General features: G+C 51.1%; 10 protein-coding genes across 10 annotated transcripts, besides 4 other annotated features; 6 read left to right on the top strand and 4 right to left on the bottom strand.

Annotated features, from left to right (window-relative positions):
- Positions 1-256: 256 nt before the first annotated feature.
- cyp4 (peptidyl-prolyl cis-trans isomerase) lies at positions 257-1,219 on the top strand (the record flags this gene model as incomplete). The annotated part of the gene is made up of 4 exons (XM_001272812.1): positions 257-308; positions 540-709; positions 845-951; positions 1,033-1,219. The coding sequence occupies 4 exons, from the start codon at positions 257-259 to the stop codon at positions 1,217-1,219; spliced, it is 516 nt and encodes a 171-aa protein (XP_001272813.1).
- Positions 1,220-1,952: 733 nt separating this feature from the next.
- ACLA_090790 (high-affinity Cu transporter CTR3) lies at positions 1,953-2,903 on the bottom strand (the record flags this gene model as incomplete). The annotated part of the gene is made up of 4 exons (XM_001272811.1): positions 1,953-1,989; positions 2,065-2,563; positions 2,646-2,676; positions 2,748-2,903. 4 exons carry the CDS (start codon positions 2,901-2,903, stop codon positions 1,953-1,955), a joined length of 723 nt encoding a protein of 240 aa, XP_001272812.1.
- Positions 2,904-3,705: 802 nt separating this feature from the next.
- Positions 3,706-4,592, bottom strand: ACLA_090780 (exosome non-catalytic core subunit SKI6; the record flags this gene model as incomplete). The annotated part of the gene is made up of 2 exons (XM_001272810.1): positions 3,706-4,216; positions 4,294-4,592. The coding sequence occupies 2 exons, from the start codon at positions 4,590-4,592 to the stop codon at positions 3,706-3,708; spliced, it is 810 nt and encodes a 269-aa protein (XP_001272811.1).
- A 428-nt stretch (positions 4,593-5,020) lies between these two features.
- ACLA_090770 (putative DNA excision repair protein (Rad26L)) lies at positions 5,021-8,116 on the top strand (the record flags this gene model as incomplete). Its single annotated transcript, XM_001272809.1, has 2 exons — positions 5,021-5,135; positions 5,196-8,116. The coding sequence occupies 2 exons, from the start codon at positions 5,021-5,023 to the stop codon at positions 8,114-8,116; spliced, it is 3,036 nt and encodes a 1,011-aa protein (XP_001272810.1).
- Positions 8,117-8,335: 219 nt separating this feature from the next.
- Positions 8,336-9,190, bottom strand: ssuA (RNA polymerase II subunit A C-terminal domain phosphatase; the record flags this gene model as incomplete). The annotated part of the gene is made up of 1 exon (XM_001272808.1): positions 8,336-9,190. One exon carries the CDS (start codon positions 9,188-9,190, stop codon positions 8,336-8,338), a length of 855 nt encoding a protein of 284 aa, XP_001272809.1.
- A 1,017-nt stretch (positions 9,191-10,207) lies between these two features.
- On the top strand, positions 10,208-10,955 carry ACLA_090750 (putative isochorismatase family hydrolase; the record flags this gene model as incomplete). Its single annotated transcript, XM_001272807.1, has 2 exons — positions 10,208-10,231; positions 10,299-10,955. The coding sequence occupies 2 exons, from the start codon at positions 10,208-10,210 to the stop codon at positions 10,953-10,955; spliced, it is 681 nt and encodes a 226-aa protein (XP_001272808.1).
- A 750-nt stretch (positions 10,956-11,705) lies between these two features.
- On the top strand, positions 11,706-12,685 carry ACLA_090740 (GIG1 family protein; the record flags this gene model as incomplete). The annotated part of the gene is made up of 4 exons (XM_001272806.1): positions 11,706-11,976; positions 12,044-12,226; positions 12,307-12,491; positions 12,548-12,685. The coding sequence occupies 4 exons, from the start codon at positions 11,706-11,708 to the stop codon at positions 12,683-12,685; spliced, it is 777 nt and encodes a 258-aa protein (XP_001272807.1).
- A 664-nt stretch (positions 12,686-13,349) lies between these two features.
- On the top strand, positions 13,350-13,743 carry ACLA_090730 (uncharacterized protein; the record flags this gene model as incomplete). The annotated part of the gene is made up of 2 exons (XM_001272805.1): positions 13,350-13,364; positions 13,435-13,743. 2 exons carry the CDS (start codon positions 13,350-13,352, stop codon positions 13,741-13,743), a joined length of 324 nt encoding a protein of 107 aa, XP_001272806.1.
- Positions 13,744-14,556: 813 nt separating this feature from the next.
- Positions 14,557-14,598: a microsatellite.
- A 245-nt stretch (positions 14,599-14,843) lies between these two features.
- Positions 14,844-14,904: a microsatellite.
- Positions 14,845-14,873: a microsatellite.
- A 474-nt stretch (positions 14,905-15,378) lies between the features above and the next one.
- On the top strand, positions 15,379-17,235 carry ACLA_090720 (OSBP family protein; the record flags this gene model as incomplete). The annotated part of the gene is made up of 7 exons (XM_001272804.1): positions 15,379-15,445; positions 15,544-15,649; positions 15,709-15,819; positions 15,889-16,167; positions 16,255-16,504; positions 16,563-16,876; positions 16,950-17,235. 7 exons carry the CDS (start codon positions 15,379-15,381, stop codon positions 17,233-17,235), a joined length of 1,413 nt encoding a protein of 470 aa, XP_001272805.1.
- A 783-nt stretch (positions 17,236-18,018) lies between these two features.
- Positions 18,019-18,049: a microsatellite.
- A 109-nt stretch (positions 18,050-18,158) lies between these two features.
- On the bottom strand, positions 18,159-19,622 carry hosA (histone deacetylase HOS2; the record flags this gene model as incomplete). The annotated part of the gene is made up of 1 exon (XM_001272803.1): positions 18,159-19,622. One exon carries the CDS (start codon positions 19,620-19,622, stop codon positions 18,159-18,161), a length of 1,464 nt encoding a protein of 487 aa, XP_001272804.1.
- Between the last annotated feature and the right edge of the window lie 245 nt (positions 19,623-19,867).

The following is a 19,867-nucleotide window of genomic DNA, read 5'->3' as shown; positions in this document are numbered from 1 at the left end:
CGGCAAAGGTGCGCATTTGGCATGTTTTGGCTGACGGACTCTAGTCCCGTGACCTCCCCGTCCGGCTGCCGTATTGTCCCGCGTCTGCCCCTCCTTTTAGTTCCAGCAGCGAAAAGCAACAATGTTCTCCCGAAGCCTGAGGTCAACAATAACCCCACCTTGCTCGTCCTTCTCTTCTCGTCCCCTCTCCTCCGTCCTCAATTGCAATCAGTCCTCTTTCCTCTCCCTTCGCCGATTTTCCCAAGCTCCATCCGCCATGTCTCAGGTCTTCTTCGACGTTGAGTACGCCCCCGTGGGCACCGCTGCGCGTAAGTTGATGCCATCTCTTTGCTTGCTTGGTTGTACTGGCGTCCTGGATCTGGGGTACGGCTGGACTACTGGACTATCCTCTCCATCCTCCATCCTGTAATTTCAGTGTTGGATTGGAGGTTCTTTTTTCTTTGTCGCTCAGCCTCATTTCATGTCGCTACCGGTGTCCATATCCATTGCCTTTACTTTGTGGTTCGGTTTACTAACGTTCTATCGTTCCGCGCCTATAGCCAAGACGGGCCGCATCGTCTTCAACCTCTTCGATGATGTTGTCCCCAAGACCGCTAAGAACTTCCGCGAGCTCTGCAAGCAGGCCCCTGGCCAGGGTTTCAAGGAGTCCACCTTCCACCGCATCATCCCCAACTTCATGCTCCAGGGTGGTGACTTCACCCGCCACAACGTGAGTTCCTGCCATTGACGGCTTGCCTGTCCCCGCTGGACCGGTTACTCCTCACCGGACCATTGGGGGCGATTGCTTTGTCTCTCTATCAGAATTGGGATCACGAGTACTGACCGGTGGTTATCTCATTTGCAGGGCACTGGTGGCCGCTCCATCTACGGTGAGAAGTTCGCCGATGAGAACTTCAGCCGCAAGCACGAAAAGCCCGGTATCCTCTCCATGGCCAACGCTGGTCCCAACACGTAAGTCAAACCCGCGACTCTGTTTATCTTTTTATTGTCTTCCCGGGCAAGCTTAAAGAATTGCACTAATGCATGGCGTAGAAACGGCTCCCAGTTCTTCATCACCACCGTCGTGACCTCTTGGCTCGATGGCAAGCACGTTGTCTTCGGTGAGGTCGCTGACCAGAACTCGATGCAGATCGTCAAGGAGATCGAGGCTCTCGGCAGCAGCTCCGGTGCTGTCCGCTCCGCCACTCGTCCCAAGATCGTCGACTGCGGTGAGCTGTAAGCGAATAATAAAGGGGAATTAGCGATTTCCATTCAGCGGGACCCCCGAGGCTCTGACGACCAGAAGCGAAGCTTACGGCTCTCCTTCACTTTACTAAACCAGGCTTCGGGGATCTCGTCGTCTTCTTTCTTGCGTGGTGTAATCTAGAACTGTTTCCGATGTCTTAGCCAAGCATGCCTCTTTACCATTCCCATCTCCGTGCAATGCAATGCATCTGTGCCTGTAATCTGTTCAATGTTTGATTGCCTATATGCTGGGTCATATCTTGATTGTAATTAAATCTCCTGCTAATCGGGGGCGCAAGAATCGTGGATGACAGAGCAAAAGGAAGATCAGCAGGCTTAGTCCGGGTTCGGATTTAAGCAAGCCGAGAATTGGTCCTGATGATGATGGACCCGGGATATCTAGATATGCTTCCACGGCCGTGGAGCGACTCCCAAAGCCACTTGTCATTCTTGCGGACGATGTGATATCATTAATCTAAGGACATTAACTAGAACTATTTCCACGAGTCTCTCGAAGATCTGTCGTGCTCCCCCCTCCACTCTGTAGGTATCATATTTAGTGAGCAAAAAGATGCAAGCCGCTTGCAACCGCAGCAACAAAGATTATTCAAATCGAGGACTAAAGTGGACCACGGCTCAGCTCAGATGAGCAGCACTGTAACACACCCGCCCCGTATCGGTTCCGTTGTACCGTCGCCATCTTCCCGTATGTACGAACGCAATACAATCTAGCCACAGCACTTGGTGACAGTAGTTGCATCGTTCCTGATTCGCGGTAGTGGTTAGCGGCGAGTCTCTGCGAGATACACTGAGGGAAGGGGGGGGCGGGGGAAGACGTACTCCTTTTGCAAGTTCAGCGGCTCCCAGGAGAAAATGAACGAGCCCAGGAACGCGCCGATGAAGATGCAGATGAGGATGTAGCCGTTGTAGTACATGGCGAGCAGCATGACAAAGTACGCGATTGCGAACTGGAGCATGTGCAGCAGGGCGCGGACGAGCTGTTCGACTACCGTGGGGCGGACGGGGGTCTGGTCCTCGAATGTGCTGCAGGTGGTCTGCGCCGCGGCCTTTGCGGGGGCGCCGTGTGTGCTGGAGCCTTGGTCGGCCGCGGCAGCGGCGAAGGAGTCGGTTGCTGGGTCTGTGGTGGTGTTGAGGGCTTGGGACGAAGAGGTTGCGGAGAGATATTGCTTGCGGAGACGGGCGCGGCGGACGATGAAGGCGTCGTACTCGCGGCCGACGCGGCGGAGGAATTCCAGGCAGAGCACGAGGCAGATGACGCCGATGCAGGAGCCGGCGAACATCCCATTCGAGGTGATGCGCCATGATCTAGCGATGAAGCCTGGAAAGGGGTGCTGGTGTTAGGAAGGCGGATAGAGCAAAAAAAGAAAAAGTGTGTCTGGGTTGGTAGGGGTGGAGCTTACAGGAATCGATAGTGTACCAGTTCCACAGCATCTGCGCGGTTGATGACGGTCAGCTTATCTTACAGACATTTAAAGTAGTGACTGCGTCAGAGCCCCGCATACCGAGATCTTGCAGGCGTTCCCGCCCATGCCTCCCATGCCCCCCATACCCGAGGGTTTGGCAGTGCTCATGGCGGCCCCAGCGGTAGAGGTTGCAGTCATCACCATGCTGGTGGCCATGGACATCACAGTGTCCGTTGCATGGTCCATATGATCCATCGTGAAGTATAGAGTGTAAACACAGAGCTCTTGATAGCTTGAGAGGTCTTCAGAGGCACTCGCGGCGGCAAATCAGTCAATCCCTGAACTGGCGATTAACAGGCAAAGGGAGGATGAAGAAGAAGGAGGAGAGAAAGACAGGGGGGAGCGAGAAAAGAGGAGAAAGAAGAAGAAAGGTATACAAGCGGTTAGATAGGTCGATGTGCCACCTTGGGAGACGGTGTGAAGTTGTACGAGGTACAGACAGGGTCCCCACGGCATCTCAGCTGGTGGACCAGCCATCTCTCTGGGCAGTGAGCTGATTTTCTCCGCTTTTCCTTCGTTTCTTCTGCTTGATTGCCTGTGATTGTCTGATGTGGTGATCCATTTAACAAATTTGTGTTCGAATGGCCCCAATCTGGTCCCTGCTCAGGAAAGCTGGCTGCAGAGCCAAGCGTTTTAGGGTTTGACTGCGAGCGGAATTGAGCACATTTTGTTTTTTTTTTTTCTTGGTCCAGGGTATAAACGAGCTGCAAGGCTGGAATCCTGTACTTCCCTGTATGATAATGATTTAGTTGAAGCAGGAAGAAAGATACGCAATTTGGACAAGAAAATAACAGATGAATTGAAAATAGCAGTAAAAGACAGGAACATCGATACAATCATACCACCCGCACTCCGTCTACCATAACCAGTACGCCCAACAACACCCTTAGAGTAGGCAGGTATAAATGCAGGGTATAGAAAAGAGAAAGTTCAATCACCATCTCGGGTTTGAGCACTTGCACAGTGCACGGTTGCGAACGTTTGCGTAAAATAGGAACTATACTCCCCGGCTCGATCCTTTAATGACTCCTTCTAAGATCTCGCGGATTTGCTTGCATCCATCAATTCCGACAGCAAGCATCGTCTCAAGATATGTGCAGTGAACCTTGGAGTCCATCACCAGCATAGAAACCTTCATGTCGTCTTCATCGTCGTCCATCGCATCTTCACCCACGGGGATGGCGGTCGTTGTCCCCACTGTCAAGAACGGAAGCTCCTGCTCTTCGGGCAATGATAGGTCCAGAAGAGGATCCAAGAAGTCGTTTCGAGGGTCACGTGGCGTCGAGGCACTGCCGCTCATGCCGGATGTGCAGGCAGAAAGAAGACCCGGCATTGGGATACCTGCATCCACGAGCGCCAGTGTGCAGGCATTGACAGCTGCCGCGAGAAGTGATCCGTCGGATGATAGGACAGAGACATGAATGCTTATTGTGCTGTGCGGATAGAGGTGGGTGTGAAGATGCGACTGGAAGGCAGAGCGCAATATCGTCGCAATTCGCGAGGATTGCCTGAGTAGAACATGTCAGTATGGGACGGCCACAAGGGCATGATGATTCCCAAGCCATTGTAGGGGTATCATTCATACCTGTCGCTTCCTCCCGCCCGTCTCTTGCGGTCGACGCCTGCAAACCCGGCAACGTTGACATCCACCTCGACGATAGCCCCCGCAGAACCCGCGGCTCCTCCTGTCGCATCTCCTCTCTTGCCTTCTGCCGGACCGTGAACAGAGCACATGATAGATGTATTTCCCATGGACAAGAAGGACGACCCAGAACTGGCGGGGTTCGTGGAAATCTGGGCGGAAAGGAGTCGGAGCTCGTTCCAGCGGCGGCCATCGAGGCGCAACTTCGTGAGAGGATATGTTGTAGACGTGTCGAGAGGCATTCTGAAGTCTTCAAATTGCCAAAGCGCGACGGTTTGTTGTTGAACTGGGCAACTGCTTCCCCGCACTGTCTGTCGAGAGCGCAAGAAAGAAAATTTCTGAAGAAGTTCCGGTGACGTGACACTGAGGATATAGACCAAAACAGCTAAGAGAGTTTTTTATCGAGAGAAGAGGAATTGAAATTTAGTTCCAACCGAATAGATGTTAATCAACGGCGTAAATCAAGAGAGAGTGACAAACGGGGGATGGAAGAGGAAGCGGACAGATTCAATCTGCAGAACAAATTGGACAGCTCTTTTCCCAGTCAGGAAATCCCGTGCTGATAACAGGCCGACAATCTGATCTCCGCATTAATATTCCGACTCTACTTTTCTACGCATCTAGACACAACAGTCCATCCGCTGCGATTCTTCTCCTCTTGGCCATCAAGATGGGCGGAGACTGGGAGCTGCAGGATACGGATGCCTCTACTGTTGATCCTTCCGACGACGATGATCTCGAGGCGACCTACATTTCCCGACCCTCTGTGCCAAGTTCCTCTCGGGGTATGCTTCTCCGCATCTCACACTCCAGACGGGGCTATGAGATAATCTAACGGCTTGCAGGCACAGATCATGTCGCGAGGATCGATCCAGATACACCTCGTCCCGCGTCTAGAACCCCAATCAAGCAGCCTTCATCGCCGGCTGAAGTTGATAGCACCTTGATCAACATCACCGAGTCGGACAGTGGTGAAGACTCATTCAACGATGGCGAAGCCACGTATAAGCAGTTCAAGGAAAGGAAATCGTTGAAACGGAAACGGAGCGCAGCAAACCTACGAAGGGAGAAGAAACCACGCGTGGCAAACCCAGAGTCCTTCGTTGGTCGAAGGCCCAAACGAGACGAGAATACTCCACGATCGAGACCAGTTCTGAGGAAATTAGAGGAAGAAGCCTACTCTGACGATGAGCTGATGGAATATACTCTTCCTGATTACTTACAGAAGCGCCGGGCACATTTCGATCGGCGGATGGAGCATCTCAAGCAATCTGGTCTGAAACTGCCACCGGACTTCAACGAGGTGGAATTCTCCGACGACGAACAACTTGAATTTCTGAAAGAAAGACCTGCTTTTAGGAATATGAAACCTTGTGGAAAGTACGAAGATATCACTCTCCCATACTCCCTCGGTTTAATCCCAGCCCCGGTTGCGCAGTGGTTGCGCCAGTACCAGGTTGATGGGGCTGCATTTCTACATGAACTCTTTGTCTATCAAAAAGGAGGCATTCTCGGGGATGATATGGGCCTGGGAAAGACGGTGCAAGTAATTGCATTTCTTACCGCTGCTTATGGAAAGACAGGGGACGAGAGAGACGCAAAGAGGATGAGGAAAATGAGACGAAGTGGGCAAGACCGGTGGTACCCGCGGACCTTGATCGTGTGCCCGGGGACTCTGATCCAGAATTGGAAATCGGAGTTCAACCGCTGGGGCTGGTGGCATGTGGATACATACCATGGCGACAACAAAGAGCTTGCCTTGCAAGCGGCGAGGTCCGGTCGCGTGGAAATCCTGATAACAACCTATGGTACGTATTTGCACAATAAGGATGCCGTGAACATGGTCGACTGGGACTGTGTCGTTGCCGACGAGTGCCACATCATCAAGGAACGAAGCTCGGAGACGACTAAGGCCATGAACATGATCAACGCACTTTGCAGAATTGGATTGACGGGCACTGCCATTCAAAACAAGTATGAGGAATTGTGGACTCTTCTTAACTGGACCAATCCTGGCAAGCTTGGCCCTGTCACGACCTGGCGACGAACTATTTCTGAGCCTCTGAGAATCGGACAGTCCCACGACGCTACGCTCTATCAGCTAAGCAAAGCTCGCAAGACGGCCAAGAAACTCGTAGAGAACCTTTTACCTCAGTTCTTCCTCCGACGTATGAAGACCCTCATTGCGGATCAGCTTCCTAAGAAGAGCGATCGGGTCGTATTCTGTCCGCTTACCGACACCCAGGCGAGTGCGTACGAGAATATCCTAGACAGCGATATCATTCAGTACATCAAAGCATCTACCGACAAGTGCGATTGTGGCTCGGGAAAGAAGGCTGGCTGGTGCTGTCGCAAGTTTCTTCCTTCAGGAGGCCAATGGCAGAACTATGTATTCCCTGCCATTGCCATACTCCAGAAACTCAGCAATCACCTTGCAGCTCTCATAACGCAAGGGTCAGACTCTTATGAGAAGCAGGAGAAGGATAAAGAGATGCTGGAGATAGCAGTGCCAGATCAATGGGAGCAGCTCTATCGAACACGGGATTCCATTGTGAATTATGCGAACCCCGAATTCTGCGGCAAATGGAAGGTTCTCCGCAAGCTACTCAAATGGTGGCATGCAAATGGGGACAAAGTTCTAGTCTTCTCACACAGCGTCCGTCTACTCAAAATGCTTCAGATGCTGTTTCACTACACCAGCTATAACGTCAGTTATCTCGACGGCTCGATGAGCTATGAGGAGCGGACTAAAGTCGTTGACGATTTCAATTCCGATCCCAAGCAGTTTGTCTTTCTCATATCGACTCGGTCTGGAGGAGTGGGATTGAACATCACATCAGCTAACAAAGTCGTCGTCGTCGATCCGAACTGGAATCCCTCCCATGACCTTCAGGCCCAGGATCGAGCGTACCGTATCGGCCAGTCACGGAACGTCGAAGTGTTCCGCCTAATCTCAGCGGGGACGATCGAGGAGATCGTCTACGCCCGCCAGATCTATAAGCAACAGCAGGCCAATATCGGCTACAACGCCAGCTCCGAGCGAAGATACTTCAAGGGCGTCCAGGAAAAGAAAGACCAAAAAGGCGAGATTTTCGGACTCAACAATCTCTTCGAGTTCCAGAACAACAACATCGTCCTCAGAGACATCGTGAACAAAACCAACGTCGCCGAGAGTCGGGCCGGCGTCCAGGTCATGGACATCGCCGTGGATGAAAACGGCACAAGCACCACCATGCCGGAGAAAACCAAAACCAAAGGCCAAGACGACGAAGTCATGAGCCAGCTCGCAGCCATGATCCGCGGGGACACCGCCGACGCCGACAACGCTGACGACACCGCCTCCAAACCCGCCGCCACAATGACACCTCAGAAACACGATCCCATCCAGGCCATCCTCGCCGGTGCCGGGGTCGAATACACACATCTGAACAACGAAGTCATCGGCTCCTCAAAGGTCGAAGAGCGCCTCAGCCGCCGCGCGGAACTCGCCGACGAGAAGCTGGGCGACGTGCAGGTCTTTGGATCCTCGCAGGGTGGGACGGGCCCTCAGCGCGTCGCAGACCGGGACGGCCGGCCGGCCCGGTACAAGTTCCATCCGCCGCGTAATGTGATGAAGCGGCAGTTCTGTAGCATGGCGAAGCGGTTTGGGTTTGCGAATGCGACCGAGTTTGCGCTCGTGGTGGAGGGGATGACGCAGGCGCAGAGACGAGCGTGTCTGGATCGTTGGTATACGGAACGACGAGAGATTCTTGGAAGGGGCACCTGATGGTTTGATTTTACGAATATGGAGTATGGATACGGAGCTATGCGTTTTGTTTGTGTGCAAGATACCCCTGGAGTTTGGTTTTGTCAAATTTGCTTATACATAGTTTAATTGGGTTGGCAATGTTATGTTGTTTTATGGCAGATTACACAGTATGAACATAATGTTGAGCAAGAAATGCAAGGTCAAATGGTGGGTTATATTGTGGGGAGGTATCTACTGCTACAGCCAGGACAAAGTCCACAAAGCTGGCAAGTTAGGCCACGTCTCTTGCCATTGAGCAAGTATGTCAGGAACCCTTTCGTCAAAGCTCCTCCGAGCTTCGCCGGTACCGTTCTCCCAACCCTCAGAGCCATGCGCCTTGCGTTCTTGAGTAGCAGCATCATTAAGTCTGCCAGCAAGATCGAGGATAGCTTTCCCTCCAACCAGAGCCTCTTCATGATTATCTTTGATATCGACATTGAACACATGAACGGGCCGGTTGAGAACCGCGCCCTTGTTCATGAGATCGTCGACAACGGCATCCCAGCACCGCTCCTCGCAGGTGATGATGACGTCGACAGCGCCTCCTTCTGTACCCAGGGCACCTTTGTCGCCTTTCGATACATGGTCCACACGCGGCATCCCCGGAACCCAGTCCTGGAAGCGCTCGGGGCCCCATTTCAGGTTGCGGTTGCGGTCGAGCATGTTTAGAAGTCCATTGTTACGGTAAAGCCGCTCATCCTTGGATTGGAGCTCATCGTACATTTGAGAATACGAGGTAGTGTTGAAATGGTAGACATTAGGTTGAGTGATGGTAGGGCCCGGCAAACGGACCAGAGAGCCTGTCCCGAATGAGATAACGGGGTAGGGAGCGGTTGAGAGCCGGAGGTGAGCCTCCATCGACCGATTCTGGTTCGATGCACAGACAGTACAGAACTTCAACTTGAACGATTCTGACTGCCCTGGTACGGCTGCTTCTGCGGCCTGCGCCTCGCCAACCCCCGCCGTCGAGGACTCCGGTGGAGGAGGAGGCGGTGGGGGAGGGGGATTGGGGGTGGCAGTGCCCGCACTGGATAGTCTTGGACCATGAGCCATGTTGATAGACAATGGCAAGATATTTATGAGATCCCAGGTAAGATGTGTTATTCTTGGTAGGGCCAAAGAGCCGACTTGGCGTGGGAAAAATCAAGGAGGCTGGAAAATGTTTTCACTTATTCCTTGCAAGAACTATTTCTGTTAGCAATGCTCGAGAATTTGAGGAAATCAAAGCAAGCAAGGCAGAGTATTGAGAATATTTCAGTTATAAATGCGTATGTAAAGGTTGTCCGCATCATGTAGCTAGGACAGCTCCAATATATAAAGAGTTCATCATAAAAGGGTATCGCGTGGGATAGTTTGGGGGATCATATCTAGAGTACAGTGAGTACATACCTTGGAAATACCTCTCATTATCCGTATTTCAGGATGAGACTGCTGTACTGTGATTTAGGGGAAGATAGATGATGAATGGACGAGGGCCGCAGCCCTGATAACGGGGAGTGAAGAAGTTTGAGTGTGTTTTTGCTTCACGCGAAGCTTTTGGTGCTAGTCTGCTTAGTCAGTAGAAGCTCCATCCAGTCGCTAACCACTTCAGTATCACGTGATTATACTGTGTAGTACTACGAAGTAGGAACCTATGATTTTGTGTGCCCGAGAGATACTGGCATACTTACTATCATACGGCATCAATTTACAGTTATTTGCTTTGTGGATGTAAGGATAGATACCGTTCTTCCTTCAATGGAAAGGAATGTCGTCACATGATTTCTGTACTAGTCCCTCTGCAAGCAAGTTGTATATCTACCTGACAACATCCATCACCAGTTCCACAAATCTGATACTCTACAACTTCCCCTCGTTCTCTATTCTTGAGACTATGCTGATTTAGGAGCCAGGTAAGGACGCATTTATTCCAGAAACCCAGGGCTGTCGAGCGACTCAGACGACAAGAACGGAGTTACCACCAGAAAGTGACTGGCTGCCAGAGAAGCAATATCATTGAGACATCTGCACCTACAACTGAGGGGTACAAAACCCAACTTCAAGATGAGAGCGGCTTTACTAGTAGTAGACATGCAAGAAGACTTCTGTCCACCAGTAAGCGATACACCCACCACTGCATCTGTTCTTCTCCTACCCATGGACCCAAAACTGATCGTAACAGGATGGGTCACTCACAGTTCAAGAAGGTCGTGCAATTGCCCCAATAATCAACACTCTGCTCGCCAATCCTGGCTTCGTGATCCGCGTGGCATCGCAAGATTACCACCCACCAGACCACATTTCCTTCGCAAGCAACCACACCCCACCCAACAACCGCCCCTTTGAGTCATTCGTCCAGATGGCTAATCCAGCACCTGGTAAGCAGGCGGAGACCAAGGCTCAATTGCTCTGGCCCGTGCATTGTGTTGCAGACACCAAAGGCGCCTCAATCATTCCCGAGATCGATAGTAGTAAGATCGATGTGCATGTGAAGAAGGGGATGGATGCGCGCGTGGAGATGTACTCCATGTTCTCCGATGCGTTCGGAAACCTTGATCCGACACTCACTGCTCGGTCGGTAGACGTTGACATCAAGGCAGTGCTGGTGGAGAGAAACGTCACGCATGTGTTCACTGTTGGGCTCGCGGGGGATTACTGCGTCAAGTGCACCGCCATTGATGCCGCGCGGGCAGGCTTCAAGAGTTACCTCGTTGAGGATGCGACTCGATGCGTTGATCCTGGTGCGGGATGGGAGGCAGCCAAGCAGGAATTCCAGGCGGCTGGAGTATCACTCATTCGATCGGATGGGCCTGAGATTGCGACACTCGTATCATCCTGAGCGCTGTGTCATCTGCTAGTTTTCTGGAGCAAGGAATAACTAATTGGTAATAGAAGAATAGAGTTGTTGAACGATGGAGTTTCATCTTGGCGCATATTCTTCCACGTTTCGAGTGCTTGTACTTTTATTTATCTAGAACCTGTCATCCCCCTTTCACGTTGAATATGACAGGTTTGAATATGACACTTTCTCCACTGCGGAGAACTTCGACACGATATTGGTACGGATAAGTAGGCTTCCTTTCCTATGCTGAACTTTTTTTTTCAATGTTCTATCGCTAACATCCAGTGGCAATTATTGCATGAATTTATACAAGAAGTCTCTCATCAGGTCTTTGAAAAAGATCTCCAATGTACTTCTGAATATATGTGTGGCAAATGATCTGAAGACAGATGACCACCACAGATACCATCAATGGTTCAACGGCTCAACCCCCCTATAGTATCATTATCTACTAGATAATGGGCCTGCGGGTCCTTTATCTGGCGATCCTTTCTGATGATCAATGACCAGTTGCCACGCGGATCACCACAGCGAGCTCTCCCCTTGCTTCAATCCAGGAGCAAGCCAATTTCGACTCTGAGAAGGTTCATCAACGGCCATAAAGAATGCATCGTTCCTCTTAGCATGTCATTATCACCACTATTTTTAAGTTTAGTCTACTGAGTGGAAGTTCTCCAACTGCTATATCTGTTTCTGCCCCGAACAATCTCTCTCTCTCTTTGAACGTAAGGGAGCCAACCATACGCCATGTCAACGACGACAGGATTCTCAACACCCGCCACCACCTTCGGTGAGAGGCTTGAGCTGTTCGATGTCAGCAGATCAACTGCACGTCCGAATGGAGGTAGCAATCTGGCCAACACTCTTCCGTATTGGCTGGTCAATGTGCCCCGGACCCAGTGGCCAGCTGACTGCCCTGCGTTTCTTCAAGATCTGCCGGCAAAGTCTATTGCAATTTTGTCGACGCCAGACGAGCAGTACAAGCGGCAGGATTGGGAGACCGTGAAGGAGATAGTTAGTGAGTTAAATCGCGGGGAAGGAGCGGTACCTATCCAGTGGGCATATGCGCTGACCAAACTTTCCAGGAACCAACCGGATCGACCGGTTTCAGCGGCTTCCGAGTGACCTGCGAAAGTATCTAGAATTCAAGGCGCATGTTGTCGCCAAGTACGGGTCGATCATGCGTTTTGTGGTCAAGAAGAGGCTCCGCTGGGGAGAAGGGTACGCGGAGGATCTGAAGCCGAAGGGACGGCCGTTTGAGTGCGATGGTGAGTGGATCTCTATACATCAGCGTCTTGTAGCGGGATTTGGCTGGTTGAGCTAGAGTCTGACAAGGGAATGCTCACAGATGACATCAAGATCCTATTCAATGACTGGCCGTATGGGGTTGAGGAAGGCATTATTCATCTTGTGGTATGGACCAAGTTTGAGTTGGAGGATGATCCTGTCACGGATGATTTGACGCCTCAGGCGAGGAAGGAGATCGATGACTTTGTGAAGAAGAATTTCTGCTCCAGAGTACCAGCGGAACAGGTATGCTTACTCTTTTTGGTCCGGGGGGAGCAGCAGAGGCTAAAATTTGTGGACAGGTAATCTGGTTCAAGAATTGGAGATCACTGAAGTCAGTGCATGCGGTTGAACACTTTCATGTCATGCTCTACCGGCCGGACATTGAGTTTGTAAAGGAGATCACTCAAGGAGATGAGCCTCTCCTGATCAAGGCGTGAACTGGGAATCAGTATGCTTTGTTTCTCTGGGATAAGCCAGCTATTCTCTATAGATGGTCATACTTTCTGTGGTACAAGACAGGGAAAACAGGAGGGCAATAATCGGTGAGAGGGCATCAGACTAGACAGACATCGCGAGAACCACATCTAGAATAGATTCTATAGCAAACATGATCTAGCATATCCATGGGTTTTGGTATGCAAGCCGAGGTTTTCCCAGTTAGAATTATACGAGAGACCGCCACTGTTGGGACATCTGTAGAATCGTCCAGAGCCTGATCAAGGCCAAGGCAGTGCTTGGCCCTTGTTGATGTACAGAACTAAGCCTAACTGAATGTGGTATGAGCAATGATCAGACAGAAGTGGTATATCTAGATGACCAACAGAAATCACAAAATCCTAGTTAGTTGGTGGGCTGTGCATGTAGCGCCCTTTACTCAGGCCTTTGGCAGGGATAGTCAGAAACAACTGACGTGGTTCGTGGTATGGAGGCAATATGACATCGCTTATGAGTCTTTGCCATGAGCATGAGTCAGATTCTCAGGGCCCAAATGAGAATGTTCTAGGCTTAAGAACAAGGCTGCAGCGCCCACTTGATAAAATGTATTGTAAGTAAGTAAAGAAATCATCGAGACCCACCGTTATTCTGATATCATACATCAACATGGGCTGCAGCAGAGTGAGTATCTACAAGTCCATGAAAAAACGCAGGAGATATATATCCCAATCACACATATCCAATCTCGCAGTGCACAGAGCTAACAGAGCGATTCCAGATTGCCCCTGAGTTCCTGAAACGCATGAAGCGCGATCCCTCTGGCAAAGGGTTCACCCATCTTGGCAAGGATGGCGTACTGCGTACCATCTCGGGTGATTATGAGGTTCTTGACGCGCGTGGCCTTGACCCTGAGCAGATCAAGTTCTTCTTGGATTGGACGCCTGACGAGCTGGTCAAGAAAGAGGAGTTCGATAACGTGGATGGTACAAAAGTGACAGGTCACGAAGCACTATTCCATCCAGCGCCGGGGATCTTGCTGAAGAAACCCGAGGGTCTATAAGCATTAAGCAGAATGAGGGGAAGAAGAACAGTGGAATCTTTCCGCTGTCGGGGGTTCTCTCTATGTGCCATCATCCAGGGAAGATTCAAGTTCTGTCCGAAGATATATTCATGTTGCCACACATCGCCTCATACATGATAGCTTGAATGTTATTTAGATGGTCATGGATAAAAAATCTCCTATGACCCTGAGAAGTTAGTATTAAGAGGGGGTAACAACCAACAAGCCTCACTCCTAGGCTTGATTTAGTGAGTAGACTGATGCCATAGTAACGACATGGTTATTTTAGTGGGATCGTTGGGCATAGAAACTGATTGGTCGATCCTTGCTTACTCACCGCTCTGGCTGGTAGACCCTGGCATAAAACAGTGTAGGTACTCCGTATACAAGATCTTGTACTCCGTACAGCAGGAAAGATGGAGAGACAGAGACTCGTCAAGAATGAATATATAAATTCATGAAACACCGAGCATACTGCTCCGGATGCTCGCAGCGTCTATCCGGATTTTTGACACCTCCTAAATATTCCGAACCAGCGGCTGAGTTCTGTAGTCGGCAACGTCTCAGTTGAAGTTCTCCACTCCAGCACTTTTAGTACTTAGTTGTACAGCTATCTTGGTGTATAATATTGACTTCTACTAACAGAAATCAGAATAGCATGGGCATTAATATGAGCATTAGGTCAAAAAAAGCTGTAATGAAAAAGTATGGATGCCACAATACTCAAGCGAGAAAAGAAAAAATAAAAAATAAAAAAGCTGTTGATCATATAATTCTTGCCCCCCAAAGCATCCAAGCATCCCAGCGTCCAACATTTAGCATTCAGCATTCAGCATTCAGCATTCAGCATTCAGCTCCATCGGTAGATCTTCATCGCTTGAAGCTTTATAGCTCTAGAGCTTTACGGCCCACAGTCTCTCTCCCCAAAGCAACCACGAGACTCGTCAGCTGGTTTCGCCTATATATTGATTGATATTACAGAAGAGAAGAAGATTAAGACACCTGGAGAAGAAGAAAAGAAAAAAGAAAAGAACCCCAAAGCGACATTATTATTCTAAGACCCTTTCTTCTTTTTCTCTTCTGGCTCTTCACGTGGTCCCCTCTCTCTCTCTCTCTCTCTCTCTCTCTCTTTTGCTCGTCGTCTGCCCCTCTCCCTCTCTCAACTATCGATTCTCCCTACGCGACAACCATACTCTCGTCACCGTCATCATTCCTATTGCTCTGACTTCTTTAAAATACTACTATTACTCCAGTAGCACCATGGCCATATCTGTCCCGCTTATCCGCCGCCGGTCATCAGCAGCCACTGCCAGTGAGTGCGCCAAACAATACCGAGATTATTGTTCCTCTTTATGAAGGATGATGACTACTTATGCGTCTTTTTATCCTCCGGTGCCCCACGTCATTCCTCCTCTTCCTTTCCTCCCGCATGCGCTTTGGTTACTACTGTTATCTTTATCAGCATCTTCTCTCCCCTCTCCCTTTTTTTTTTTTTTTTTTTCTCCCCCTTTCTGTGGTTTGCGTTGCATCTCATAAATATATATAAAATAGTCATCTCTCCACGAGTACACCTTGGATTCCATCATGTCCACTGACTGGGGTTCTTTTTTCCATTCTTCAGGTACACGATCCTCCATGGATGAGCCTAAGCCGGAATCCGGCAGCGGGGAGGATGAGATCGTTGAGCCTGACCAGGGTAATGGTATGTAATTCAATAGCTGTGCAATAATCGCAATAGGCAGAGCAACAACCGGAAGAAAAGTCCTCTCTATAAACAAAATTCTAACCACTGTCCTTTAGTGCTCTCTCATATTATCTCCCAGCTCCGACCGGGCGCCGACCTGAGCCGGGTTGTACTGCCTACCTTCATTCTGGAACCTCGCTCCATGTTGGAGCGAATCACCAAGTAGGTCCCTTGCGGTCTCACAGATAGATCCTCTGCTAATTTGCGAACGTGATTGGTAGCTTCATGGCTCATCCGGAGACCCTTCTACCCATGCCTGACATCGATGATCCTATCGAGCGCTTCGTGTCCGTCGTCAAGTTCTACCTGAGCGGATGGCATATCAAACCTCCGTACGTACAGTTACTGTGTCCTGTGCATTTAAAAGAGAAGATAGATCGGTTTTGACACGTATTCCGCAGAGGGGTCAAGAAGCCGCTGAATCCGATTCTCGGAGAGACATACACCTGTTACTGGGATTATCCCGATGGCACAAAAGGATACTACATCTCCGAGCAGACCTCGCACCATCCTCCCAAGTCGAGTTATTTCTTCATGGCCCCAGAACACCACATTCGCATCGATGGGACACTGAAACCCCGCAGCAAGTTCTTGGGTAACTCGGCCGCGAGTATGATGGAGGGAGTTGCCATCTTGCGTTTCTTGAACCGTGGTCAGAATAAAGAAAAGGGTGAACGATAGTATGTAGAGCCCCCGCATATCATCCTTGCAAAACCTCATAAGGTTGCAATTTTAGTCAAACCAATTGCTGACTGAACTTGCGATAGCATCCTCACACAGCCCAATATGTACGCTCGGGGTATCCTCTTCGGCAAGATGAAATATGAGCTCGGTGACCACAGCTATATCCGATGCCCGGAAAACCACCTGGTGGCCGATATTGAGTTCAAGACCAAGGGATACTTTTCCGGCACCTACAACGCAATTGGTGGGACCATCAGAAACGAGAAGACCGGAGAGGTATACTACGAGCTTTCTGGACTATGGAATGGAGAGATGCACATCAAGGACGTCCACGTGCGTAATATCGATTTCGAGTTTTGCTCCAAGAATCAAAATGCTGACAACGGCATAGACACATAAGAAAGACCTCTTGTTCGATGCCACACACGCAAAACATGCACCCCCCTTGACTAGACCAATTGAACAGCAGGGAGAGCGCGAATCACAGCGATTGTGGCAGAGCACGGTCAAGGCGATCATCGCTCGCAACCATGAGGCGGCAACGGATGAAAAGACCAAGATCGAAGACCGGCAACGCGAGGAGGCCGCAAAACGGGCCGACGATGGTGTGGAATGGCATCCAAGGCTCTTCCGTCCTGTCGAAGGAGGCCCCGGAGGCCCGGATGAGGGAGAGGAAGACCTGGACTGGATCATCAGCGCGCATGTGTGAGTTTAACACCATCTCCCCTTGCATTTTTGTCGTCTTCAAGGATAGAAGTCAATCGCTAACTATTACTAGCGACTCACACAATCCCGAACTCGCCACGAAGCAGATCCTGTCCATTGCTCCCATCCTAGACGGTCAGAAGGAAAACAGTCAGTTCCAGATCCCCCCGCACGCACCAAAGCAAACGAAGCAACATGTTGCCCCCACATCCGAAACTGCCAACACAGAGAACGGTGGCGCTGATGCTGTGGCAACCCCATCAGACGCACCCCACCCCACCAAAACCCAAGAACCCGTGGAGCGCAAGGACTCTCGAACATCGGAAGTCGACGAGTATGTTGACGCAGAGGAGAAATAAAAGACCGGGGTTATACAAAATCCACGTAAACAAAATCATCTCACGGCCCAATCCTCTACTCCTCTTCTGTCACCTTGAGGAACGCTGTCCGCATCCATCTCGCTTCCGCCTCACCCAAGCAAAAGCTGAACCTCAAGCAGTCCTTTCGCCGGAGACAAGCAGATGATGAAACCATGCCATGGTAGTCAACCTGCCAGGAGAGAAAGAAGGAGTTTAATGAATTCCCCACGACCCTCTACAGCATAATCCGACGCGCAGCCGACGGGATATCGCCCTTTCTTGACTTTTATGTTTCAACACATTCCATTCCAATCTTCTTGCTAATCTTTTTTTGTTTTTTTTTCACTTTCTATTTATGCTGATTGAATGCGTCGCCTGTCCTGGGATACCCGATTTGAGATTTTGTGAAGTGACGATGGAAACATGGTGTAAGGTTGGAACGGAAAGCAGGCTGCGAGCAGACAAGACGGTGATGGACGATGTTTTAATATGACGTGCATGTAGGTGGTGAAATTCTTTAAAAACACAACAACAAAACGGACCGCGGGGGGGGGGGGGGTAGGATAGGGAGGATTTAATGCAGTAATATAGGAACTCAACTCTCTACAGTGATTCAGGGAATATCATGCCATGGACAAGTTGGTTTTGTTTTTATTTATTTTTGGATTCCCGAGTCTGTCTCTGTCTATCTAAAGCAGCGGTCGAGTTCATAGAGTATTATACAAGGAAGTGTACAAAGAGAAAGAAAGAACCACAGTATCTGTTCTGGGATATCATTAGACCAAAAGAAAGAAAGAAAAAAGAAAAGAAAAGAGGTCAATGGTCAACCCCCAACGCCCCGAGCACCCAGTTTCCCAGTCCCGACCCAAATCCCGAATGATAGAAAAAGGAAATAAATACCAAGATGATGGAGAGGCCAACCATCATGCATACAGTTCCCCACGGGTCCCCAGACCCTTCTCGAGCTCCCGCCGTCGACCGGCCTTGGCCACTGTGCCGCCGGCGCCGTCCCGCTCCTCGCGCTCCTCTTCAAGCATGGCGGTGGCCTCCTCAATCTCCTTCTCCGTGTCCTCGCGCAGGCCCAGAATGTCCGGGGGGATGAAGCTCATCTGCACGCTGGGGGCGCCCTTGATGTAGCGGAGCTGCTCGTGGACGGTTTGGACGAGGCTGGCGAGGTACTGGCGGGTATTCTTGTTTTCGAGCTTGCGCATCTCGGACAGGGGCGGGAAGAGGGAGTAGTCTGGGCCGAAGTGGTTGCGGAAGGCGACGGTGTCAGGGATGTTGGGGTCGATGAGGTCCTGGGCGTCGATGAGGATGGAGGTCTCGTGGGCCCAGGCGCGGGACACGTTGCGCGGGGTGTAGCCGCCGCCGCCGACGACGAGCATCGGGAGGCCAAAGGTCTTGACGAAGGCGACGCAGGCGCCGTGGGCGCCGACGTTGAGGTTGAAGCAGCCGAGGCGGTCGCAGCCGAGCGAGTCGGCACCGCACTGCAGGACGATGGCGCCGGGATGGTAGGTGTTGATGCAGGGGCCGATGACGTCGCGAAAGAGCTGGATGTAGGACTCGTCGTCAATGCCGTCGTTGAGGGGGACGTTGATAGCGTGGTGGGCGCCCGGATTGAGCGGGTGGGTGGGGCCGTTGCTGTCCAGAGGGCCCGTGCCGGGGAAGAAGTTGTCGCGGTCGTATTTGTGGAAGGAGACGGTGAGGACGCGATCGGTCGACCAGAAGGCCTGCTCGACGCCATCACCGTGGTGCACGTCAATGTCGATGTACATGACGCGCGGGTGGTGCCGCAGCAGCTGCAGGACGCCGAGGACGATGTCGTTGACGTAGCAGAAGCCGCTCGCCTCGGCCTTTTTGGCGTGGTGCAGGCCCCCGGACCAGTTCACCGCGATTTCGGACTGGTTGTTGCACAATTTGCGTGCCGCGTCGATGCTGCCGCCCGCGTACAGCGAGCAGTAGTTGTACAGCCCGTTGAAGATGGGGCAGTCGTCGCCAAAGTTGAACCGTGCGACATTCTCGCTCTGCGCCGGGTTCTCCATGTCTCCCGGCATTACCTGCTGCAGGAAATCCAGGTAGTCTGTTGTGTGGAAATCAGCCAGCTCCTCGTATGTCGCCGCCCGGGCCAAGTAGAGGTCCATCGCGTGATGCATCCCGTACGCCATGACGAGTTGTTTCGTGAGCGTCAGCCGCCAGGGCTTCATCGGATGCGACTGGCCAAAGTGGTGTGGCTCCACGGCCGGGTTGGCGTGCCAGGAGACCCGGTAGCCTTGCGGACGAGGAATACCATTTGTCTGTCGCTCAAGGGAAACCTTCTGGTCGAGACTGAGAGTGGGCGTTGTTGTGGGAGGCGGATTATACTCCTGGACAATGGCGGAGCGCGCCATGAGGACGGGAAGGCGTCGGTAAGACTTCAAGAAAAGGAATAAGAAGGGAGGATCGTCGGGATAAAGAGAGTAGAAGGGAAGAATATTAGGATCCTCAGATGTTCATCGACGTACGGACCATGCTGTGGGGGAAAACCAAGCATGAACGATGGCAGACAAATAGTTCGATGAAGCTGGAGAAAGAGTGGTCAAGGGCAAAGTTCTAGACGGACGGCAGAAGAAGCCCGAAGCCAAGCGGTGGCGGT

The sequence above is a fragment of the Aspergillus clavatus genome, genomic scaffold (assembly GCF_000002715.2).
Source record: "Aspergillus clavatus NRRL 1 1099423829798 genomic scaffold, whole genome shotgun sequence".
NCBI classification, from domain to species: domain Eukaryota; kingdom Fungi; phylum Ascomycota; class Eurotiomycetes; order Eurotiales; family Aspergillaceae; genus Aspergillus; species Aspergillus clavatus.
The sequence above is the reverse complement of the archived record's forward strand: the minus strand, read 5'-3'. Positions and strand labels throughout refer to the sequence as shown.